Below are 21122 nucleotides of genomic sequence, written 5' to 3'. Positions count from 1 at the left end.
GATGCACCCAGTTTGGAGAAAAGTTATATAAATATTTCGGCGTTTCGGTACATTCATATGGATTGACGCTTTCATAGCGCCTTAAGGAAGTTAGTAGGCTGCGAAATGCCGTTTCCATGAAAGTGACCTCGAAGGAGAACGAAAAGATACGGGAAATACTTCCTTACGGGGCTCTGCTGTTTTATTCGGCGTTTCGTGGAGAATTTCGGGTAAAGAAAGAAAAAGACGGTTCAGAACATTTTCAAAATGGCGGACTCGTGGAGGCTGGGAATATCTCATTTTTATTATTCACGGTGTACACGATTCCAGGAGTACGGCAAGTCTGAAACAAAAAGTTAAGGTGGTTTCAGACACTAGAAAGGGTTACTCGAGAACCGATGGCACGGATGGTTGTTTCTTTCTTTCTCTTTTTTCTCTCTCTCTCTCTTTTGTATCAACAAAAATCTTGAAAAGACAACGACTGGAGTGAAAACAGCGATGAGAAAATTACTTCTATATTGGCCTTTCATATATCTTTCTCTACCAAAATTCCGAAATATCCTTTTCACCAAATAGCCGTGCAATCAGTTCTCAAATAATCTCTTCTAGTTTCCAAAACCACCTTAACCCTTCGTTTCCAACTTGCCGGTCTCCTGGAATTGTGATACCGTGAAAAAAAAAAATATATATATACTATATTAAAAGCTTCCAACGAGTCCGTCATTTTGAAAGAAATTTTGAACATTCATACTGCATAAATATGGAAGTCCTAAGGAAGGTCTTGACATCCATAAAAGCAAAAGAATTCGCCTGATAGAAATTAAAAAAAAAAAGAAATTAAATGGAAGGTCTCGACAACTATGAAATTCCATTTCCTTTTTAAATAAAAAACTAAAAATATTGTCGGTACCTCGTGAGGGTCAAGACCTTCCCCAGGGCCTCCGCATTCGCGCGTTAAAATTTCAAACGATTCGGCAAACCGAACTCGAAGAAAGGTTGCATATAAACGACACCCTTCAACGTGACTTTCGTACCGCCTTAAGGGTTGAACTCTCCACAAAACAGACTGAATCAGCCTGATAATCGAGCATACTCCCTCTAGATTCTCGCTCACCTTTAAGCTGGCTTTCGCAGTCGACTAAGCCCCTTAAGGTGACGAGAAAGCACCCACCCGAGGAGTCAGTCATTCATGAAACTTTGTTAACGAACTGAATGAAAATATCAAACTTAATAACGTGAATATGAAAGTCCTACCATAGGTCCTGAAACTCATGGAATTTCATTTTATACATATATATATAAAATTTCAAAAACATCTATAAACAATTTTTTCTCTTAATTGAAATTTCATGGGTATAAGGACCTTCTTCACAGCCTTAATATTCACACCGTAAAGTTTGATACGATTCGTTACCCGCAGTTCGAAGGAAAGTTTCACAAACGAGCCACCTTTGGCGGCACTTTCGCACCGCCTTAATGTGAATCTCGAGAAGGGGGAATTAACAGGCCCCGAGAACAGGGAAGCCCCACTGCACTTGTCAAGATAGCATTACCGGTAGAGGTTGGTATACGTAGGCGCGACCCTCGAAGAGGGGTCGAGAGGTTTGCTTCGGCCTAGGAGATGGGCAAGGTGGGGGAGAGAGGAGGGCATCCTTACCCAGTGGACGAGAGGAAGTACTCCTTGTTGACGCAATTCCGCAGGCAATCGGGAATGCGGCCCATGATGGCCCGCCGTATCTCGCTGGCCGCCATCTCGCGGAGTTCCGTGCAACTAGCGTCGCTGTAGAACGCGGCGTGGGGCGTGCAGAGAAGATTCGGGGCATCCTTCAGCGGACCTGCTTAAGGGGTTTGAAAAGGCGATTAAAAGGTCACTCGTCTCGTTAATGAAACGCCACGGCGCAGGTCGTACTAATTCTAAGCGATGGCGATCTCTAGGACGATCCGCCGGGTTATCCGAGATTTCCAATCTCCCATTTACATCTAGATAATAGTAGTAGATGGTAATCGAACTCCGGTGTAAGAATACATCGGCTAATTGTGGTCTGATAAGGGGACACGGAGTCCCTTATCACCGGAGCGTATGGCAATCGGCGTTCCGCGACTCGGTGGTCTTATCCGAGAACGCACGTCCATCGACATCGCCATAGTCGAGATAGAGAGTTCCTCGTTTTAATAATGGACAATCTGCCGGTGCACCAGCGATCGAGAAGCCATGCCTAGGCGATAATAAGCAGGAGGTAATGAGGGCGGTCTCCTCACGGGGAGGCCGAGGACGTGGCGGGGAGGTCGGACGTGTTAATCGGGTCGGGGGCAGGGTTAGGTAAGGCCAGATAAGACTCACATTGCGCGGACTGACCCTGAAAGACATTGTACGGCTCGTTTTCGTGGACGTCGAGGGCGGCCGCGCGGATCCTCCCCTGCTTAAGCGCCGCGGCGAGGGCGTCGTCGTCCACCAGGCCGCCTCGGGCTGTGTTCACCAGGAACGCTCCTGGTCTCATCTGAAAATGGCCCATCGGTATTAATACATTGCGATTCACGGTGCGAAGCATTCTACGACCCTCCAGGAAGTCGATTCTCGAGTTCCCTTTTTGCGCATAACGAATAGATTCACATACAAAATTTTGCATTGCTGCGAAGCCATTTGTCAACATTTAAATGTACACGAAACTGGCGATCTCGCACGCGAGAGTTGATCGTATGAACTTGAGAATCGGTTCCTGGGATCCTATCATTGTGTAATACTGATATATTATGGGGATTAAAGTTGTAATTCAATGAATTAAAGTAAATAGTGCTGTCTGGGTCGCAAGACTTTTTAGCCAGTCTGACAGTGGTATACCTGTTTGATGGTGAACTCGTTAATTAGGTGATGATTGTGTTCATTCAAGGTACAATGCAGAGAGACGCAATCCGACTGGAACAGCAGATCCTGAAAAAGGAGAATTTCCATCATATTCTAGGTCTGGTGTAAACGAGTGCTCGATCGATTGCACCTTGTCTCGCAATTATAATTTATAACAGAACCAGAAGCGTGTAGAAGATTGACTTTGGTTACGTACTGTATACACGTTTTTGTTCTCGCGCAGATTGTAAGTGTCCTCTAGATATTAATGAAATATTGTATAAGGTGCTATTTTCTAATTGAAACTCAGGTCACGCTAATCAGCTCGGCTAATTTCAAAGTTACTATTTATATTCACTTTGTGTCGGAATCGAGATAATCTGCGTAAACCTTTTCATCGGTGTCAGACATTTACCGATGTAAAAGTGAAATTATAAAATGAAAGAGAAATAAGTTTCACGCTCAACATAACCTCCATGGACAAATTTTTGTTTCTACGAATGTTATAAATTGATATACGTTGGAAAATCGATGGTTGTATTAGAGGATCGAGGCTGGCGATGAGTTTACCTGTAGCGTGTACACCCTGGTGAGGCCAAGGGACTTCTCGATGCCGTCCGGCAGGTACGGATCGTAGAAGATGACATTAAAGCCGAAAGCTTTCGCACGCAATGCGACCGCCGAGCCAATTCTGCCTAATCCTACGATACCCAAGGTGTCGCCCCGTATCCTTGCACACCCTTGAGCAGCCTCCCTAACCTAGCAGAAGGGAGAGAATTGTGAGGTTATAGGGAAAAAGGCGGATCGTTATAGGTTAGGATGTAATGACATGACATTCTGAGGTTACCTGTTCTGGCCCGGTGAATTTTTTCCCCTCACGAACCATATTTGCCAGCCAGTACGTACGTCGGTACAGGTTCAGTATGAGACAGAGGGTGGTGTCCGCCACTTCTTCGACCCCGTAGCCAGGCACATTGCACACCGCGATGCCAAGCTCACCGGCAGCTTTGACATCGATGTTGTCCACCCCCGAACCGATTCTCACGATGATTCGTAACGTTTTGAATTTCTCGAGGTCTTCTTTAGTCAGGATTATGGTGTGCCACATGAGTGCACCCACCGCTTCGTTTAGGACCTGTCGGAGAGCATCGTAACGTGTCAATTAGTCTGCGCCCTACATGAGGTAGCATAAGGAACTCCCACTTCTATGTAAAGTATCCTACATCGCGTTGCAAAGTTAGTCAATGGTAAAACTAGCAACTTTCACGAAAAAATCCAATACTTAAATTTTCACAAATGGTCGTCGTAGCATGGTCTAAATAAATACTTCCAGGATAATCACAGAACGTTAACCACCAAGACAGTTATTACTTAGCAGCTTACAAGTATTAATGAATAAAAATTACAAAACTGGTGACACAAGCTGATTGTGTTTACATCTGTACCATAGTACCACATTTGACTCATATTTTAAACGCCATCATATTGTATAGAGTTACGTTTTTTTGCAAGGATCGCTACTGTTATTATCATCTAACTTGACAAGGAAATATGGAGTTGGAATTTTCTGGGAAGATCCAAAGAGTGGGAACTCCTCATGCTACTTCGTGGCATTCTGTCGATAGTTTTGTTTCTTTGGAGGTTACCTTCTCGTGGATTTCAGAGGTGGACTGTGCATCGCAGAAAGCTACAGTCGCGACGTCTTTTAGGATGGGCATCTCAATAGAGCAATCCCGTCCATCCAACAGCGCCACCAGCGGCCGTGTCTGAATGGGTCCATTGGCGATCGGACCCCTCAGGTTCTCCATTCGAGGGCGTTTGGGCATCATCTTCCGTTTGTCCATCGGTCAGACAGCCCCCCCAATTTTAATGACCCCCACTATTACTCTCGTTCTCTAAGAAAGTCCGCTCACTCCTACTTCCAGGCTAGAGAAAAATCACTTCTCTCTCTCAACTGTTCTTGCGGTACTCGTCGGCACGCTCCGATGCTTCGTCACACAAACTGTTTCCGCAGCGTTGACTTTCCGTCGGCTTTTGAACAGGGACCGCCGAATGCCCAATACATCACGACTCTTGGAATACCGTCACCTGAAAGACAAGAACAACGGTGCATTAGACTCGCATTTGACCACAGTTTTAAAATCACAGCGCACATTTTATTCTAAGCCACTAACAAGAGTAAAAACATCTCGCTCCATTTTAATCCGTATCCTGCGACGCACATTGCCGATGACATTTCACAATGTTATTAAAATCCAAACAAGACTTATATACACAAAGTTTCCGAAATCAGTCTTACAACATCCTCCCAAGTCCATCGAACTTCCTGACACACATTACTTTCCAACGGCGATGTTGGAACTTTTTGTCAAGCCATTCGCCCTGCACCGATGATTGTCCAAACTTCACCCTCACTAATTATCCAACCCTGTGAACCTCACGCAACAGAAAAACCCACAAAAATCATAGCGAAAGTCTACATTAATATAAAACCAAAGCTCCGACATCCACCTTCTGCCCAGAATACACCTAACCGCTCTCCGATACCCCAACCCATCCATCGAATCCTTTCCACTTCACTCCTTGTCTCATCCCCACATCGGAGGACTATTTGGTACAAATCCCAAGAAAGTCCTGCCCAGCACATCATTTTTAGGTTACCTCCAGGCTGTAGGTCGCCTCGGAGAGATATTTCCCGATCGGAGGGAAGAAAAGTTCCCACGCGTGACAAAACAACATCCCCGACCACCACCTACACCCAGGACGCCCAGAGTCGTCGGCCGCATCGAAAGTATTCACTGGAGAGGAACGCAAAAGCCTAGAATCGAAGGGGGCTTCCTTCGCGGTTCGATCATCGAGATCGGCGTCGATTCCCGGAGGAATCTCGCCTCGGTGTCGACGGCCTCGCCGCGGAGCGTCCCGCGACTCGCGCGCGGCGTTGGCCTCGCGAGTTTTTAGGTTACCTTCGGGTCGCGCCGGCTTCTCGGGGCCGGCGCAGAGAGCTCGCGCCGGCTCGGGTGCGGCGCCGCGTCGCCGAGGAGGTCCTGCGCCTCGAGGAGGGTCCTCGGTCCCCCGGGAGCCGCTTGGCCGGGACAAAGCTCGCCGAAAGTGCCGGGCCGATGTAGGCCTGAGAGAGGGACACGGGTCTACGCGTAGCGGAGTCACTGGCTGGGGCTGATGTTTTCGGGACCGACCGTAGGGTGGCGCGCGCCGCGCCGCGCCGCCGTTGGTCAGTGGGTCGACGTTTTTAGCCCATTTTCGGGACAATTAACGGCGCGACGTGCGGCGGCGCGATACGTATCGAGACGTATCGCGCGCACCTCGAGAGGACCGTGCTCAACTCGACCGTGTCCGTCTCTCTCCTCCTCTCTTTCTCATTCTCTCTTTCTCTCTTTCAAGCGCTCGACCCGCACCGACGCGACAATCGAGTCAATTGGCCCGAGTTATCGCGGGCGTGGCGGACGGAGACAGCGGCCACCGGGGCATTCCTTTTCCCCGGCGTCGCGACGCGCCGATTAAAGGTTAGCGCGCCGCGGCCGACCGGCGAACTAGGGATGCGCGCGGCGACACGTGGCTCCACCACGCTGCCCGCGGCCGATCGCCGGTCCACGCAAGCGCGTATGCGCGACACTCTGCGTAAACGCGCGACCCACGCCGGCTGCGGCCCCCCCGGACCGGATGCGCCGACGAGTGCACGAGAGATCAAGCGATTCGTACGCCGACTGCGTACCGCGGTCGGGTCGTGCCAAGCGGTTCTAGGTTAGGTGCACCGGGAGATCGGAAATTGAGACGCGCCATGTTTGACACCGGCTACTTCGGCTCGGAACTCGTGCAAACTCGGAGGAACTCGTGCAAACTCGTGCGAACTCGTAAGAACTCGTACGGAGAGAGAGGTTTTCGTCAGAGCGCCCAAATAGAGCGATTTATCACAAATTGAGCGATTTAAGGTGATATGAAAGGGTCATTCTATATATATATATATATATATATAAAAACGTGTAAAATAAGACATTTCTCCAAACTGGGTACACCGAATCATTTGAAACTTTAACACGTGATTATGGAGGCCCTAAGGAAGAACGCGATGCTCATGAAATATCATTTAAACAAATTTTCTTTATTTAATCCAGACTAGAACCAAAAATACATATTTTATGGAAAAAAAAAAATTGAAATTTTATGAACATCGCGTCCTTAGGACCTTTATAATCACGTGCTGAAGTTTCAAATGATTCACGTCATCTTAAGGTGATACTTGAAAAGAGAACATAAAAAATAAAACAGCGTCTTAAGCGAGCGAGGATGACAGCCCTATATTTTATCCTCTAATATCCGCAAATGGCATTAAACGTCAATAATTCCACGGCTCGAATTTTCCCCCCATCCGCGAAGGAAAGGAAAACCGGGGGAAGGAAAAGACATTCCTAAGTCGTTAAGCGCGGGAAATCGCAAAGTTTGTTGCCACAACTTGTCCGATTGAAATTTAAAGAGCGAACGGGCGCGCCTATTACGCCGGCAACGGTGCCGTAAGCGCGTGTACACATGTACCGCACATGTACTGCGCATGTACGCTCGCGCATTCACGCGCGATTACCCCGACCCCGGTGCCTCGGCACCGCAGCGGGAAATAAATTACTCGCATTATTGCCGCAGTGTGTACACCGCGTGACGGTAGCGCATCGACACGCCGATAGCGGAACGATCTGGAATTCCGGGGAGATGTGCCCTCTCCCTCTCTGCATCCTCACGGGGCGTCGCGATAACTCTTGTCCCCTCCGTAACTAGGTTTTACGCGTTGTTTTCGGATTTCCCAGCGCACCTGGGACCCCTCCAAGGCTCCCGTAGAGACCTAGAAAAGCACGGAGGGATTGGTAATCTCGCGCGAATTTGCATTATTAGATAAGCGAGAGTGAACGACGGGGGGGAGGAGGGACACCGACCGCCGCCATTTTGGCGCGCCTCGGTCGCCCTCGGCCTGACCTTCCGTAGCCTCGACCGCTTCTAGAGGACCTTTTCCTCTACCCAAGAGTTTACCCGTGAAATTAGTTCCTCACCGTGTTTCCAGGAGGTAGCGAGCGAACTCACCGCGAAACTTCGGCGTAGGGAAAAGAGAGGCGATCGCTAGACGGAGGCCGATGGAGCACCTGTCACGTGACCGGCCTTGCGCCGCCATCTTGCCTCCCGCACTCGTCAACCGAGAGGAGTCGTTTCACATGAGAAATGAAGGCCTGTTTCGATCGGTCGAGGTCTTCACAAGTGAAGAAACCCCGCGATCATTCACGCTTCCGAGTTTCCGATACTCCTGTGGCCCTTAATCCCGCGAAATAAGCCGGAAAGTTTGTAGGAAAGTCCTCTGGTGGATACCCACGGTGTAACCATGGACGTAGGACGTAAGGAGATCTCGCACACTGACTTGGCCATGAAGAAAGAGTAGAAGTGGAATACGGGATACAAAAGGACTGCTTTCTCTCTCTCTATCTTTTTTACGAGACTTCACTTCTACAGCGTAACGACAGCCTACCTAACGGTAAGGTATCCTACGTCCATGTCTGCGATAGACGGCGGTGCGAGTAAACTCACGTGACTTTCCTCGCGCCGCCATCTTGCCTGCCGCGCTCGTCAGCCTGCACCGACAGGACCGATTTGGGAACGGAAATAAACCCTCTCTCTCGATCGACCGGAGCCCCCAGAGGGTAAGAAACAGAAGTAATCGCCCGTGCCCCACCGTTTGCGCTACCCCCGCGACGCCTAACATGTAGATATAAGACGAAAACAGGCCCGAAAGTTCTCAGGTGGACCCAGGTGACGGGCCTCCCCCAAGATGGCCGCGGAAAGGGGACGCTTCGGTTCGCGCGTGTAATCGGACGGGGGTGGTGGCTTGGCCGTAAAACCGGTAATACGCGCTGGCCTCAGCGAAACCGAGGACGCGCGGATATATGTATGTATATATACATATGTATATGTATATACGCCACCACCGGCGGAGAGAGTTGCGGAGCCAAGCACTTTGACTCGGGCACATGTTGTGCCAACTCAGCGAGAAACGCAAGCTCCTATCGTCAAAGGGCGGGAGGCGGCCGAGGGTGTCGGCGCGGGAGGGGAGAGGCGGCCGGCACGCCAAAGGGGTGAGATCGAGCCCTCGTTCGACAGCTGACAGGGTGGGTTAGGGGGAGGGGAAAGGGAAAGCGAGGAAGAGACGGCGCGCGCCGATCGCCGCGCCGAAGGCGGAGACACCGGGAACTACGCGCCGCCCGCATCGGCGTATCGATACATCGATAAACCGGACGATAAGCGCCGACATATCGCCCCGAGGTATCGATTCCCGCCTACGAGGGACTATCCGCGCCTCCGAGACTTCCATCGGTACGCATGGCCGCGGTTAATCGCGTTAATTTCCCAGATGGAATACTAATCGGTCCGAATCTGCTGTCTATAATGATACATCTCCCTATGAGAATGGCATATTATATTGTCGTTGAAAGGAATGTTATTATCGAAGTACGTAGGATGTGTACGAACAAAACTTTTTCCTCAAACTCGGTGCTGCGAATTATCTGAAATATTAACGCGTGATTTTTGAGGCCCTGATGAAGGTCTTCAAACTCGGGAAATTTCAGTTTTCGAACAAAATTAAGTATAACGAGTCTCAAGACCTTCGTTAGGACCTATATATACATGTAACGACCTTTCATATCACCTTAATGCTACGGTATACCCTGACAGCTAGTTCCCCTGTCCCGAAAGGGTTAAAAGCCCTCCTGTTCAGGTGGGATCGAGTCCGAGGAAAATCCCAGCGAAGCCGGTTAAATTCAACCCTTTGGCTTAATCTGGGTGTGCAACAGAGTTTTTCGAGTTAAGAAGCGAAAGAGGGACAGACAGGGTGAGGAGGAACGAGGAAGTCGATGGGTTGGCGGGGGAGGGGGAAAAGGAGAGAGAGAGAAGCAGCGAGGGCGAAGTTATCCAATTATTGTGTAACCTGGAAGCAACTTTACTCGCCGCTTCTCCGCCGAGAAGAGAGTTGAGGGGGTGAGGGGGAGAAATGGGGTGAAATGGGGGGGAAACACCCCCTTTCTTCCCGTCCTCTCTACGCGGCTTTCCGTCTTCCTCTGTGTACTTCGCTTTATTGCTGGCTCTCTCTCCCTCACATTCTCTCTCTTTCTGTGCGGTGTCCCCCTCCACCCCCACCCCCTCAATCTTTATCCCCCCGATCGGGCCGATAAGGTAAAGTTTGTCCCCCAAACTTGGCAGGCGGAGGTGGGGATTCGCTTTTTATCGGCTGTACGTGAAATTCAAATGATTTAAAGATCCGGGGTAGAGGGGGAGGGAGGGGGGAGGCGTGGGAATTTCGTGGGGAAACCTAATGGCGACGTCACGAGGGACGAGGTTCAATCGACGGGGGAGAGAGAGGGTCACAAATGGGACGAAAATGATTTCGAGGTTGGCACGTAACCCGAGAGATTTTGGCAACGCCTCTTTATGCCGCGCACTGTACGCGACCCGCTGTACAGTGGGGGACGTTAATGCCGCTTCCTTTGGTAGGGCCCTTAAAAAGCCATTCTCCCCTAAAAGTTTGACAGTGGACATGAGGTGTCGAGACTCGAGGCCGGCTCGTTCTCGTTGACACCTAACCTCAACGTCCGCGTCATTACTCGTCCCGATCGGGCACGAGAAAACCGTCCGCGTTGACGATATCCCAAAGTAGGGGGGGGGATAAGAAAAGGGCGAAAACAATAAAGATCCCCCCCTCCCAGTGGCGTTTCCGGGGGCTCTCCCTCGGCCAACTTCGCGCAAAGGTTGCCGAAAGAGTCCGTCTCTCTCGCTCCGACGGGCAAGGGGGGCGGCCTTCAGGGGGGAGAGAGGCGGGGCGGGGGCGGGGGGCCGAGCGCGGCACGATCCAGGGGAGGACGACTACTTAAAGTTGGCGGAAAGTTTGGTTCGGCAGCAAAGTTAACTCAGTTAAGTTCCCCGGCTCCTAAAGCGAAACTTCGCTTCTCTCTCCGCGGCGGCGGCGGCGCTTCCCCCCCCTGCCCTGCCCCTACCCCGTCCCACCCTCTCCTCCTACGCCGCGCGACCTGCCCCGGCCCCGGCGCGCCTGCGACTGGCGTGTTTTGGGGTTACCACTTTTACACGCCCTTCCGTTCCCCCCACCACCGCCACCACCACCACTCGCGGCCGGGGAATAATTCATAATCTCGGGACCCGCATCGCTTGCAGGGGCGGGGAGGGGAAAGGGTGGCTAAGGTGACATGAAACCGCCCTCTAATCAGTCGATTCTAATAGGACGCATTTTTTTTTTTCTTTTTTTCTACGCCGTTGGCACTAACCGTCCGAAACTTTGGCGCAGCACTTGGGAGCACTTAGGTTATGTCCCGACACTTTGAATGTGTGGATCTTAACGAAGTAAATGTGTTCGGATTGAATGGAAGTAATCGAGGGTAAAATAAAAACGGTAGGGATGAGGCATTAAACGCTGTTAAGTCGAAGGAATTTGTAATTCGCGCGGCAGATAACTCTTAAAAGAAAAAAAAGAGGAAAAAAAATTGTCACGAGTTCACGCGCGCACCAAATATGACGTTCATAACCTAGCGGATAACTGCGCGGCGCATCCGGAATATCTTAACCGTAAGACTCTAAACGATCTCTAAAGCAAGCTTCAAATTGACATATAATTCCTTAACTCCCAACCTCTCGACAATTTTCGATTTACAAAATATCCACCTTTATTTGGCGATACTCCCGGACAGAAAGTACTGCCTCATCTCGCTCTTTCACATAGCGAATACGTAATTCGGGGAATGAACCCCACGTGAGATGAAAGTGCGAGAAGTGAGCGGTCTCGTCAAAAAAAAAAAAAAAAAAACGGAATAAACGCCCTAACATAGGGAGAAAATATTAAAATACCGAGAGAGACGGAGATAGGAAGACAAAGCGAAATATTTTTATAATAAAATTTTTCATAATAAAAGGTCTTATAATAAAGGTTTTTATAATAAAAGTCTTTGATAAAAGCCCTACGAAGTTACTCCCCAACCTAATATACGAAGCGAAGAAAGCGATAGAGAGATAGAATGAGTGGGACACCCGACGGGATTCAGACGTCGAGTGTCCGTTCTAGCCTCGTCCTTGATCCATGGCTGAACCTCCTCTCTCGGCACATGCCATGGACGCATGCGATGCGCTTCCCCCCTCCCCTCCCCTCCCCCGCCCCCCTCACCGCGCCGCACTCGGGACAGGCCGCTTCTCAAATATCTCGCGCGCTGCCGGGGGCCGACCGCGGGGAATCGAGTAGTGAAGATGCGCCGCTACCCCGCGCGAGGCATGCCGAGAACCAGGGTTGGGTAATTCCCCATTTCTTTTCTTTTTTCCCCCCCGAGGTTTCCGACGTACATTACGTGACAAAGTAGCTTAACATCTCCGATCCAAGGAACAACTACCCGACTCTAATTAACATTAACTAATCGGACTGCGAGGCATCCTCGGGATTAGGGGGACAAAACGGAGTTTAATTAAATTAAATCTCGTTATTCCTTGAATTTTTAATTCAACGTTTTTCTCATTCGCGAGCGGTAAATTTCTTTCCCTTTCAAGATACCGATTTACCGGCGATAATAATGAAATTCCGAAACCGGTTCCCGCGAACTCTGTATCGTGTATCGTTACGGACGTGAATTCACGTCACCGGCAACCAGGAATAGAGCTTGAAAAGACGTGAATTCACGTCACCGGCAACCATAGTTCTTGAAAAGACGTGAATTCACGTCACCGGTCGCGAATGGTTTGACATTCCGTTCCTTAGGTTAGATGACACGTTTCCTTTTTCTCTCAGGGTGGACACCGGTTGGAATTAATATATCCGAAGAATATTTCGCATTAACGGCGCACTTTGGAAGAGTCGATACCCCGTTCGAGATATCGACTCGCGCGTCGCGCAATTCGGGTTAAACCGTCGCCCGGAAAATCATCGAAATCCCAAAAGGGCGGACTTGGTTAATCCTCGAAGACGCGAAGTTCGCGCAGTCCCTGCGGGGTGTATCCCCCCCCCCTGCCCCTCCCAACATCTCTCTCGCCATGGTCCGTGGAAACGGCGGGGTGTGCGCGCCGGTGCGCGCGGAGTAGTTTCATGGAGTTTAGTCCCTCGGTAGGATGGCATCTTGACTCCTAGTAGTGGAGTGTGGCAAGCAATGGCCGGCCCCCGATCGATGTCTCGGCAACTTCCCACCCCTCGTGACGGGCTCCGCCCCCTCCCCGCGTCCCCCCCCCTACTAAACCCCGGAGCCGCTTACCGCTCGTCTCTCTGTTTACAATGGCGATGCGCTACCCCTCTGCGTTATCCTTGGGCGAGTACTTAACCTCGCCGGCCGGCCGCCACGAGGGAGACCTTCGCCGAGGAGGCCGCGGAATGTAGACGCGACACCGGACGCGGGTTCTAGGTTCTTGGGGAACGGGTTGGAGAGGATTGAGATATGAAATCGAAGGTTTATTGAGAGTCTCTATGGTTGGTGGGGATATATGCTAGAGACATGTGTCCGGTACAGGGGAAATGGAGAATCTGGGATATAATGGAAAATTACTAAAAAATTAGGATAAGAGTTTTACAAGGTTAGAAAATAAGCGGGGAGGGAAGTTGCGAATGAAATCGAAGGTTTGTTGAGAGTTTCCAGGTTTGGTGGAGATCTAAATTCGAAACAATTGTCCGGTACAGGGGAAATGGAGAATCTAGGATACAACGGAAAGTTACTAAAAAATTAGGATAAGAGTTTTACAAGGTTAGAAAATAAGCGGGGAGGGAAAATGCGAATGAAATTGAAGATTTTTTGAGAGTTTCCATGTTTGGTGGAGATCTAAATTCGAAACAATTGTCCGGTACAGGGGAAATGGAGAATCTGGGATACAACGGAAAGTTACTAAAAAAATTAGGATGAGTTCTAGGAGGTTAGAAAATAAGCGGGGAGGGAAGTTGCGAATGAAATCGAAGGTTTGTTGAGAGTTTCCATGTTTGGTGGGGTCTTAAACTCGAGACAAGCGTCCGGTACAGGGGAAATGGAGTATCTCGGATACAATGGAAAGTTGCCAAGAGAATTTACGCCGATCGACAGAAATCTACCCCGAAAGTACAACTACAAATAAAAGTAAAACTATTAGAATACTTTCCTTTCATGAATACCTAACCTCAACAATCAGTTGCCATAAAAACATGGAAGATGTCGAAAATCTCGAAAATAGCGAACGTTCACTGGACAAACCAGACGCCCATTTTCATTGACAGAAAGTGAAAAAAGACGAACGGACAGCAATCTAACCCTCCTTTTTTTTCCCACAAAAAACCTAACCTCACTTCAATCTACAGAACAAATCTAGAAAAATGAATACTCGGAGCCAAGAAAGTCGACGCGCATTTCGACGTCGCGAGAAAAAAAAAAGAAGAAAAAAGAAAAATGGAGGAGCTTAAATTAATAACGAATGGATTGCGAGTTACAAAAAGTCACGACTCGGTTTGCATTATTCATGGCCGAGCGGTCGATTCGAGGCGATACGTTAGGGCGAAAGTGACGCCTCGGGGACGGAGATTACGGGATTTAATTGCTCCCCCCGTTTAATCATTCTTCCCGATTAGCCGGTTTTCAGGGAGTTCGTAAATGGCGCTCGGGATGCCCCTCCGTTGAATAGGAGCGATTAACCTGGAGGCAGCGGGGTCCCTCTTTTATTTCCGACCGCAACAACGCGCCGTATCGTGACTAAGCCGAATCTTTACGGGCCCTCGTGCAAGGCCTCCCCTTATTAGCGACCTTACGACATAAAGAGTGGTATCGTGCGGTTTTGATAACTACTTTCCCTCTCCTTGTCGGAACATTTCCTTATGAGCCGTTTACAAAAGCAATTCATTAACCACTACGGTACGAGCGTCGACTATAGTCGACGGCCGTGATATGAGGGCGCACAGCCGAGCGTCGACTTTAGTCGACGGTCGTGATATGAAGGCGCACAGCCGAGCGTCGACTTTAGTCGACGGTCGTGATATGAAGGCGCACAGCCGAGCGTCGACTTTAGTCGACGGCAATAATATGAAGGCGCACAGCCGAGCGTCGACTTTAGTCGACGGTCGTGATATGAACCCGCCGGCCGGTGAGCGCCGTACCAAAGTGATTAAGGTGATACGAAAGTGACGTCAGAGGTCTCGTTTATGAAACTTTTCTCCGAATTGGGTGTACCGAATCGATATAAACTTTACAATATAAATATAGAGGGTATTTCATTATTCGAAAGAAGTCTTTCTTCGGTTCTTGTCTGAGATAAACGGACAATTTTTTTTTCCTCGAGAAACGAGATCCCAGGAGAAGGAAACGCGGCGGCGTTTTTCCTTAAAAATGTACCGCATCCCAAAAAAAAAAAAAAAGAACAAAATTAAATTTTCGAAGAAATTTTTATAATCGAAAATAAGATTTATCGGACTGTATTCAGTCATCTTAAAGGTGGCTACGCATACATTACAAATCGCCGCGACTTATCGTTCCTCGTGAAAAAGTAAACCCTTGGCACGAGACGGGCCCCCCTTTAACGAATTAACAACCGGCAGCCCTCCGTAAAGCTCGCAATAAAGTTGATAATAAAAGTCCCGGCAGGAAAAGGGAATTATTCACGATGACCAAAACTCGTAAATCGGAAACCGCGTCTCTGTATCTCCGAAAAGACGCCGCATCGCCGCGCGCGCGCGGCAAATGGCGGTGAGGGGGCACCGACCCTTTTCACCTTTCCCTCGCTTATTCGCGACGATGCAAAGTCCTCTCTCTCCGTTAACGGCCGATGTCTTCCCGCGGATCGATGCCCCCGAGCGGGAGCCAAGCCGCGTTTGCCGCGGAAATCTTGTAAACTACCCAACTCTGGACGTACGTATGACGTCACGTGGGCCCGCATGAGCGCGTCCTCTGATTGGCTGCGACCTAACCAATCACGGCGCTCCTCTCTCACGTCTATTACGTATCTCGATGTGTGCCGACCATGGTCGTAGGATAAATACAAGCACCAGGGTTGGGTAGGTATAATACGTCACGTAATATACATGGTTTTCTCCGAGTATACTACAAGGTATAACACGTCCCCGATATGATATGAAATGTTCATGATTATGATGAATGAAATATATATGTATATTATAAGTACGAAATATATATATAAAAAGTAAAAATATAAAAGTTTCATCAATATTTTGGCGTTTCGACATATAGAACGACCCTCTCATATAACCTTAACCCCCGCCCCCGCTAAGAGTCAGGGATACACGAGCGTGTCAATTGTCGTGAAATCCATTCACATATGCGAGGGTTCCGGTAGATATACCGTCAAGAAAACGATCCCTCCCCCATCACGGAGACGCACTTGTCGGAGTTTCGACCGGTCCGGAGCGTTGACCCCGAGGAGCCTGGAGAAACTGCACCGTCGGTAAGTCCGCGCGGTAAACGGTCCCTTACGAGTCCCGCGAGCGGGGCCAGGGGGGGGGGGGGAGGCAGCGGGAGGACGAGGAGACGCGTCACGCGTTGACCCGAAACCCGGTCATCGGCCCATCTCGGTCGGCTCCAGGGGAACGGGCCAATGAGCGGGGGCCCCCTTTGTCGCGACTTCGACACGCCGTGCGGCGTCCCCGGAGCGGAAATCTCCCGGTGTATCTCTTTTGGATCGATGGCCGAGTACATAACGCGCCTCCCCCCTCCCCGGAGGGAGGGGGCGGGGGATGGCCCTCCCCTCTCGGCAAGTTTCCGAGGTTTCGGGGCGCCCCCTCCTCCCGGTCCGCCGCTATAGGGGAAAGCGGCGAGCGCGATTCGCGAGCGGGAGAGGGGGGGGACACCTAAGGGCGGGCGCGCACTCGCCAAGGTTAGGCGATCACCGGCGGGCGCGCTCTCGCTCGCTCGCTCGCCCGCATCCCACCGATCGGCGCCCACCTGCGCGTCGCCGGACCTTGGCGGGACGCGAACTACCCGGCGCGCCGCGGCTGTCCCGACTGGCGAAGGATGGTACGCACGGGGCTCTTTAAGGTGAGACCGAGCAGGGCCACTTTCTATGCCACGAAGTCTGACAATATCTACGAAGCTTTCCCTCACCCCCAAACTGGGCGCAACAGGGGGTTCTGAAACTTCGGCGCGTGATCAGGAGGGCCCTAAGGGAAGAACGCGGTGCTCGTGAGGTTACGCTTTACGACAAGAAAAAATATTTACTCTGGGATAAATGAGCGGGAAAAGGAAAGAAAAGCAAAAACCCGTACACGCCCTCCTATTCACCCCTCGAACCCTGCGCCGCCATCTTGGCGGGCGATTCAAACCGCCGTAACCCTCTTTTTAAAATAAAAAAAAGAAAATAATAATAATGAAAAGAAAATCCGTCTCCCTATCCCGAAAGAATTTCAATAAAGTAATCAACCCCCCCACCCCCCCCCCCGAAACAAGAATGCTAACGAGTCCATCCCCATCGTCCGACCGTCGGGGAGAAAACTTCTCGAACTTTCCGTCGGTAACGGTATAATTCGAGCGACCCCCCTGCGAAACCTTGCCCCTCTCCGATATACAATCTAACCTCTCTCCGGCCCTTCGTTCATCCCGGGCCCAAGGGAAACAAGCCAATGAGCGTCGGCGTCGAGGTGTGCCCCGTAAGTGGAGAGCTCCCAATGTATATATATATATATATATATCTCTCTCTCTCCCCGAATTGGATCGATGGACAAGAGTCGAGAACGCGCGCGATGGGCCCCCCCGCCCTCCCGTTCCCTACCTCGTCAAGGTGCGTCTCCTCCGCGAGTCATGTGTCCTCATCGCGCGAGCGTCCCGACGCGATAGTCATCTCCGCTACCGGCGCCCTATCGTGGCCATCGCGCGCGCATGCGCCCCTCTCTCTCTCTCCTCCGCGTGAACGCGCCTTGAGGGAGGTCAGTTCGCCAGCTTACATAAAAGCGACTAAGTAGCGGCGAAAGGTAGTAGGGAGGGAGGGGAGCGTTACAAGCCGCGAGAGGAGGGGAGGGGAACACGCAGGAGAAAGAGCGCGGCGGGGAGGGGCGGAGTGGGGGCACCTGTTACAACCTCTCTCCCCCCCTCCCCCCTTCGCCCGCATAGACTCGAGTCCGCGACGGACGGCGACGATCGAGAGCCGAAGTTAACGGAAAGTCCCGAAGGTGCCGCCGAGGGGGCGCGAGCATTCCTTCCGGCAGGGATGACTCGGTAAGGGAGAGGGGCGTCCACTGTGAACGTTTAATCGGTCACCGCGGCATATTCGATGTTAAGGTGATATGAAAGGTACATATAGAGACGTCAAAATGTTAATGCAAGTTTTCGCCGTACTGGGGAGGGGGGGGGGGGGATACACTTGAAACTTTAACACGCGATCCTGGTGGTTCCGAGATAAGTCTCGAAACGCGTAAAATATCAACAAGAGGAGAAAAAAGATTTTTCTATTTATCCTGGATAAGAGAGTAAGTGAAATTATTTCCAGGGAAATGAAGTCTCGAGAGATCGATTAGGGCCTCCTAATTATGTGTCAAGCTTTCCAATCGAATTGATTGAATCAAAACTACGAAGAGCCTTCCTTGGGCAAGAAATCTGAAACTCTAAGGCGTGTAAGCTGCGATTAAAGAAACCGAGTCCGTACTTGACCTAGCGAACGATCCCGGGTTGCGTAAACGCCGATCGACCGGTCGAGGGTCAGACCGCGGGGGAAATAGCGGCCGTGTCGTCACATCTCGGTCCAGCGTCTGTTCGTGGAATTCTAAACGGGATCACGGTTCTCGAGCTCGAAATAACTCAGGGGAAGAAGAAAGAGAGAAATAAATAAAAGCCCAAGAAAAAGGATTTCAATGAGAAAGGTAAGAAACCCGTCAACTCGCGGAAGAAATTGTCAAAAAGTGCATTACGTAAAGCTTTCAAAGAGAAAAAAACGTAAGAAATACCAAAAAGTATGTAAAAACGCTTTGAAGCCTTGAAACGTATGGAACAAAAATTAATTAATAAATAAAATCGCAGGAAAAAGATTTCGATGAGAAAAGTAAGAAATACGTCGACTCGCGGAAGAGATACGAAAAAGTACGTAAAGACGCTTCAAAGCTCCGAAAAGCATGAAAAGTGTAATAACTTAAAAAAAAAAAAAAACGAAGAAAAGAAAAAAAACGACGTAAAAATACTGCCAAAAGACGAGACGAAAATGCTCGAATCAAGAAAAAGAAAAGAAATGGCCCAGGCAAGACGGACGAAATGTTGGAAAGCAACAATTGTACCGAGATTCCTTTCAACTGAATAAGTACCACGTGACATCGCCGTAATCCTCGTGAAAGAGAGAAAGAGCCGGTATCTCGATATCAATCGAGATATTAAAATTAATCATTAAGTCCGACGTGTTGAAACGTTTGTAAGCGTGCGTACATACTCCATACCACAAGTTTGTACTTTCGTAATCGTACGTACTTTCCATACATACTCGTCCCGCAACGAGAGGGAATTTCAGAGCGAAGGAGCGAGAGGGGAGTGAGAAAGAATTTAAAAGCTGAGGGGAGGGAGAAAGAGAGAGAGAGCGCCTCTACAGTAGATCGAGCGAGTTACACATTGTATCGGAGGCGTTCATAATCCGCTAACCGCTCGCAATTTCTCGCCAGCCTCGCCCCGGTCATGAATAACCACTTACGCGGCTGAATATACATGAAAGAGTTTGCATACAGGCTGATTCAGAGCCGACAGACTGCCCCCCTCCGTGGCGTAACTCCTTTTCGAGGACGCGAGGCTTTTTTATCGCGAGGGGTTAACCTACAAAGAACGCGGCGGGGTCAAAGTTCGAGATAGGGTTCCGCGTATGTGTTCAACGTGCATTTAGTGGCGATAGATGGGGGGGGAGCCTTCAAAGGCATACTCTAACTTGTCTTTAAGGTGATGTCAAAGTGGCGTCGAAGAGGTTTCGTTTATAAAACTTTTCTCCCGACTCGGTCTACCGAATAGTTTGAAACTTTACAACGTGAATGGAGACACTACAAGGAAGGTCCTGAAACTCATGAAATTTCAATTCTTGTCAAATATCTTTATAGGTATTTTAAAAATAGTTTATAAAAATTCTTATTGTCTCCTCAAACCCGCGGTAAGGTTTCGCGCGATTCGGTGCATCCACTCCGTGGAAAAGTTCCATAAACGACTGACCCCCTCAGCCGGCGCTTTCATATCACGTTTGAGGCATCATCTTAACGAGAAAGGGAAAAAAAAAAGAAGAAAAACCAACAAAGAAGCAAAGGAAACGCGAAGAACGGCAATTTCGGTTGCGGCTCGTCGAGGGTCGTTCGACGGAGTCCGTCGGTAAAGGCAGACAACTGCACTCGAGTCCCGGATCCGCCGGTAAAAGGGAGGCGAAGTGTCGCACTCGGTCGCGGGAATACGGGTCAGCACATCGCTGAATAAGCCGGCTCTGTCCCTCTCGGTCGCTCCTATACGGGCGCGCATCCGTCCCTCTCTGTCGCTCCCTCCTCTACGGGCACGCGTCCGTCTTTCTTCGTCACTCCTGTGCGTGCGCGCATCCGTCCCTCTTCGTCGCTCTTATACGGGCGCGCGTTTGACTCTGTCACTCCTCTCTGTCGCTCCTATACGGGCGCGCATCCGTCCCTCTCCGTCGCTCCCGCGATACGGGCGAGCGTTCGTCTCTCCGTCGCTCCTCTACAACCGCGCATCTCTCCCTCCCCGTCGCTCATCTACAAACGCACATCCCTCTCTCTCCGTCGCTCCTCTGCAACCGCGCAGAGTCCGTCTCGCTCGGCGCGCGCGACTCGGCTCTCCGCGAGCGAAAAGCAAATTACGTAAGGCAAGAACGAGGGCTCGTTTAAATACCGGCCGGGGAGCGCGAGGAAAGGAGAGCGAGAGCGATACAGGCGCCGCGCGCGGGAGAGAAAGAGAAGGCGAAGGCGCGTGCTCGCACTCGCGCGAGGAAAACACGGGAATGACCGACGAGGAGGTCGGGGGGGGGGGGAGGCTACGTATGTGCGAATATACATGGTGTCCCAAAAAAAATCTACACACACGTTTACAGTCCGTGACCCTCATTTTTCTTACCTTTTAAGGTGTCATGAGAGTGTAACGTACATACACCGAAAAGTCAAATTATATATACAAGTTTTCTCCAAACTGGGGGCACCGAATAATTTGAAACTTTAACGCGATGGCTTTGGAGGCCCTAACAAAGGTCGTAAAGCCCGTAAAATTTCATTTTTCATGTTTCTACACCTTCGTTAGGACCTCCGCGATCCCGCGTTAAAGTTTCAAATTATTCGGCGTGGAGATGTTATCTAAATATTCTG

The 21122-nt window shown here is 50.2% G+C and overlaps 1 protein-coding gene across 2 annotated transcripts in view; it reads right to left on the bottom strand.

Annotated features, from left to right (window-relative positions):
- LOC105703670 (C-terminal-binding protein) overlaps window positions 1-21122 on the bottom strand; it is a 32283-nt gene that overhangs the window by 7607 nt on the left and 3554 nt on the right. Inside the window, exons 1-7 of one of the 2 annotated variants that reach the window (XM_023431926.1) lie at window positions 5785-5964; window positions 4468-4909; window positions 3669-3956; window positions 3392-3580; window positions 2819-2908; window positions 2321-2477; window positions 1637-1814 (exon numbers count right to left, since the gene is read on the bottom strand). In XM_023431926.1, coding sequence (XP_023287694.1) covers window positions 1637-1814; window positions 2321-2477; window positions 2819-2908; window positions 3392-3580; window positions 3669-3956; window positions 4468-4665 — 1100 coding nt within the window. In that variant the 5' untranslated portion in view covers window positions 4666-4909; window positions 5785-5964. Of the gene's footprint in view, window positions 1-1636; window positions 1815-2320; window positions 2478-2818; window positions 2909-3391; window positions 3581-3668; window positions 3957-4467; window positions 4910-5784; window positions 5965-21122 lie in introns of those variants that run through there. The other variant, XM_012432212.2, reaches the window with a different exon arrangement.

The sequence above is a fragment of the Orussus abietinus genome, unplaced genomic scaffold (assembly GCF_000612105.2).
Source record: "Orussus abietinus isolate OABI.00-Male unplaced genomic scaffold, Oabi_2.0 scaffold43, whole genome shotgun sequence".
Classification (NCBI taxonomy): Eukaryota; Metazoa; Arthropoda; class Insecta; order Hymenoptera; family Orussidae; genus Orussus; species Orussus abietinus.
Note: the sequence above shows the minus strand (reverse complement) of the source record. Positions and strands in the feature narration are given on the sequence as shown.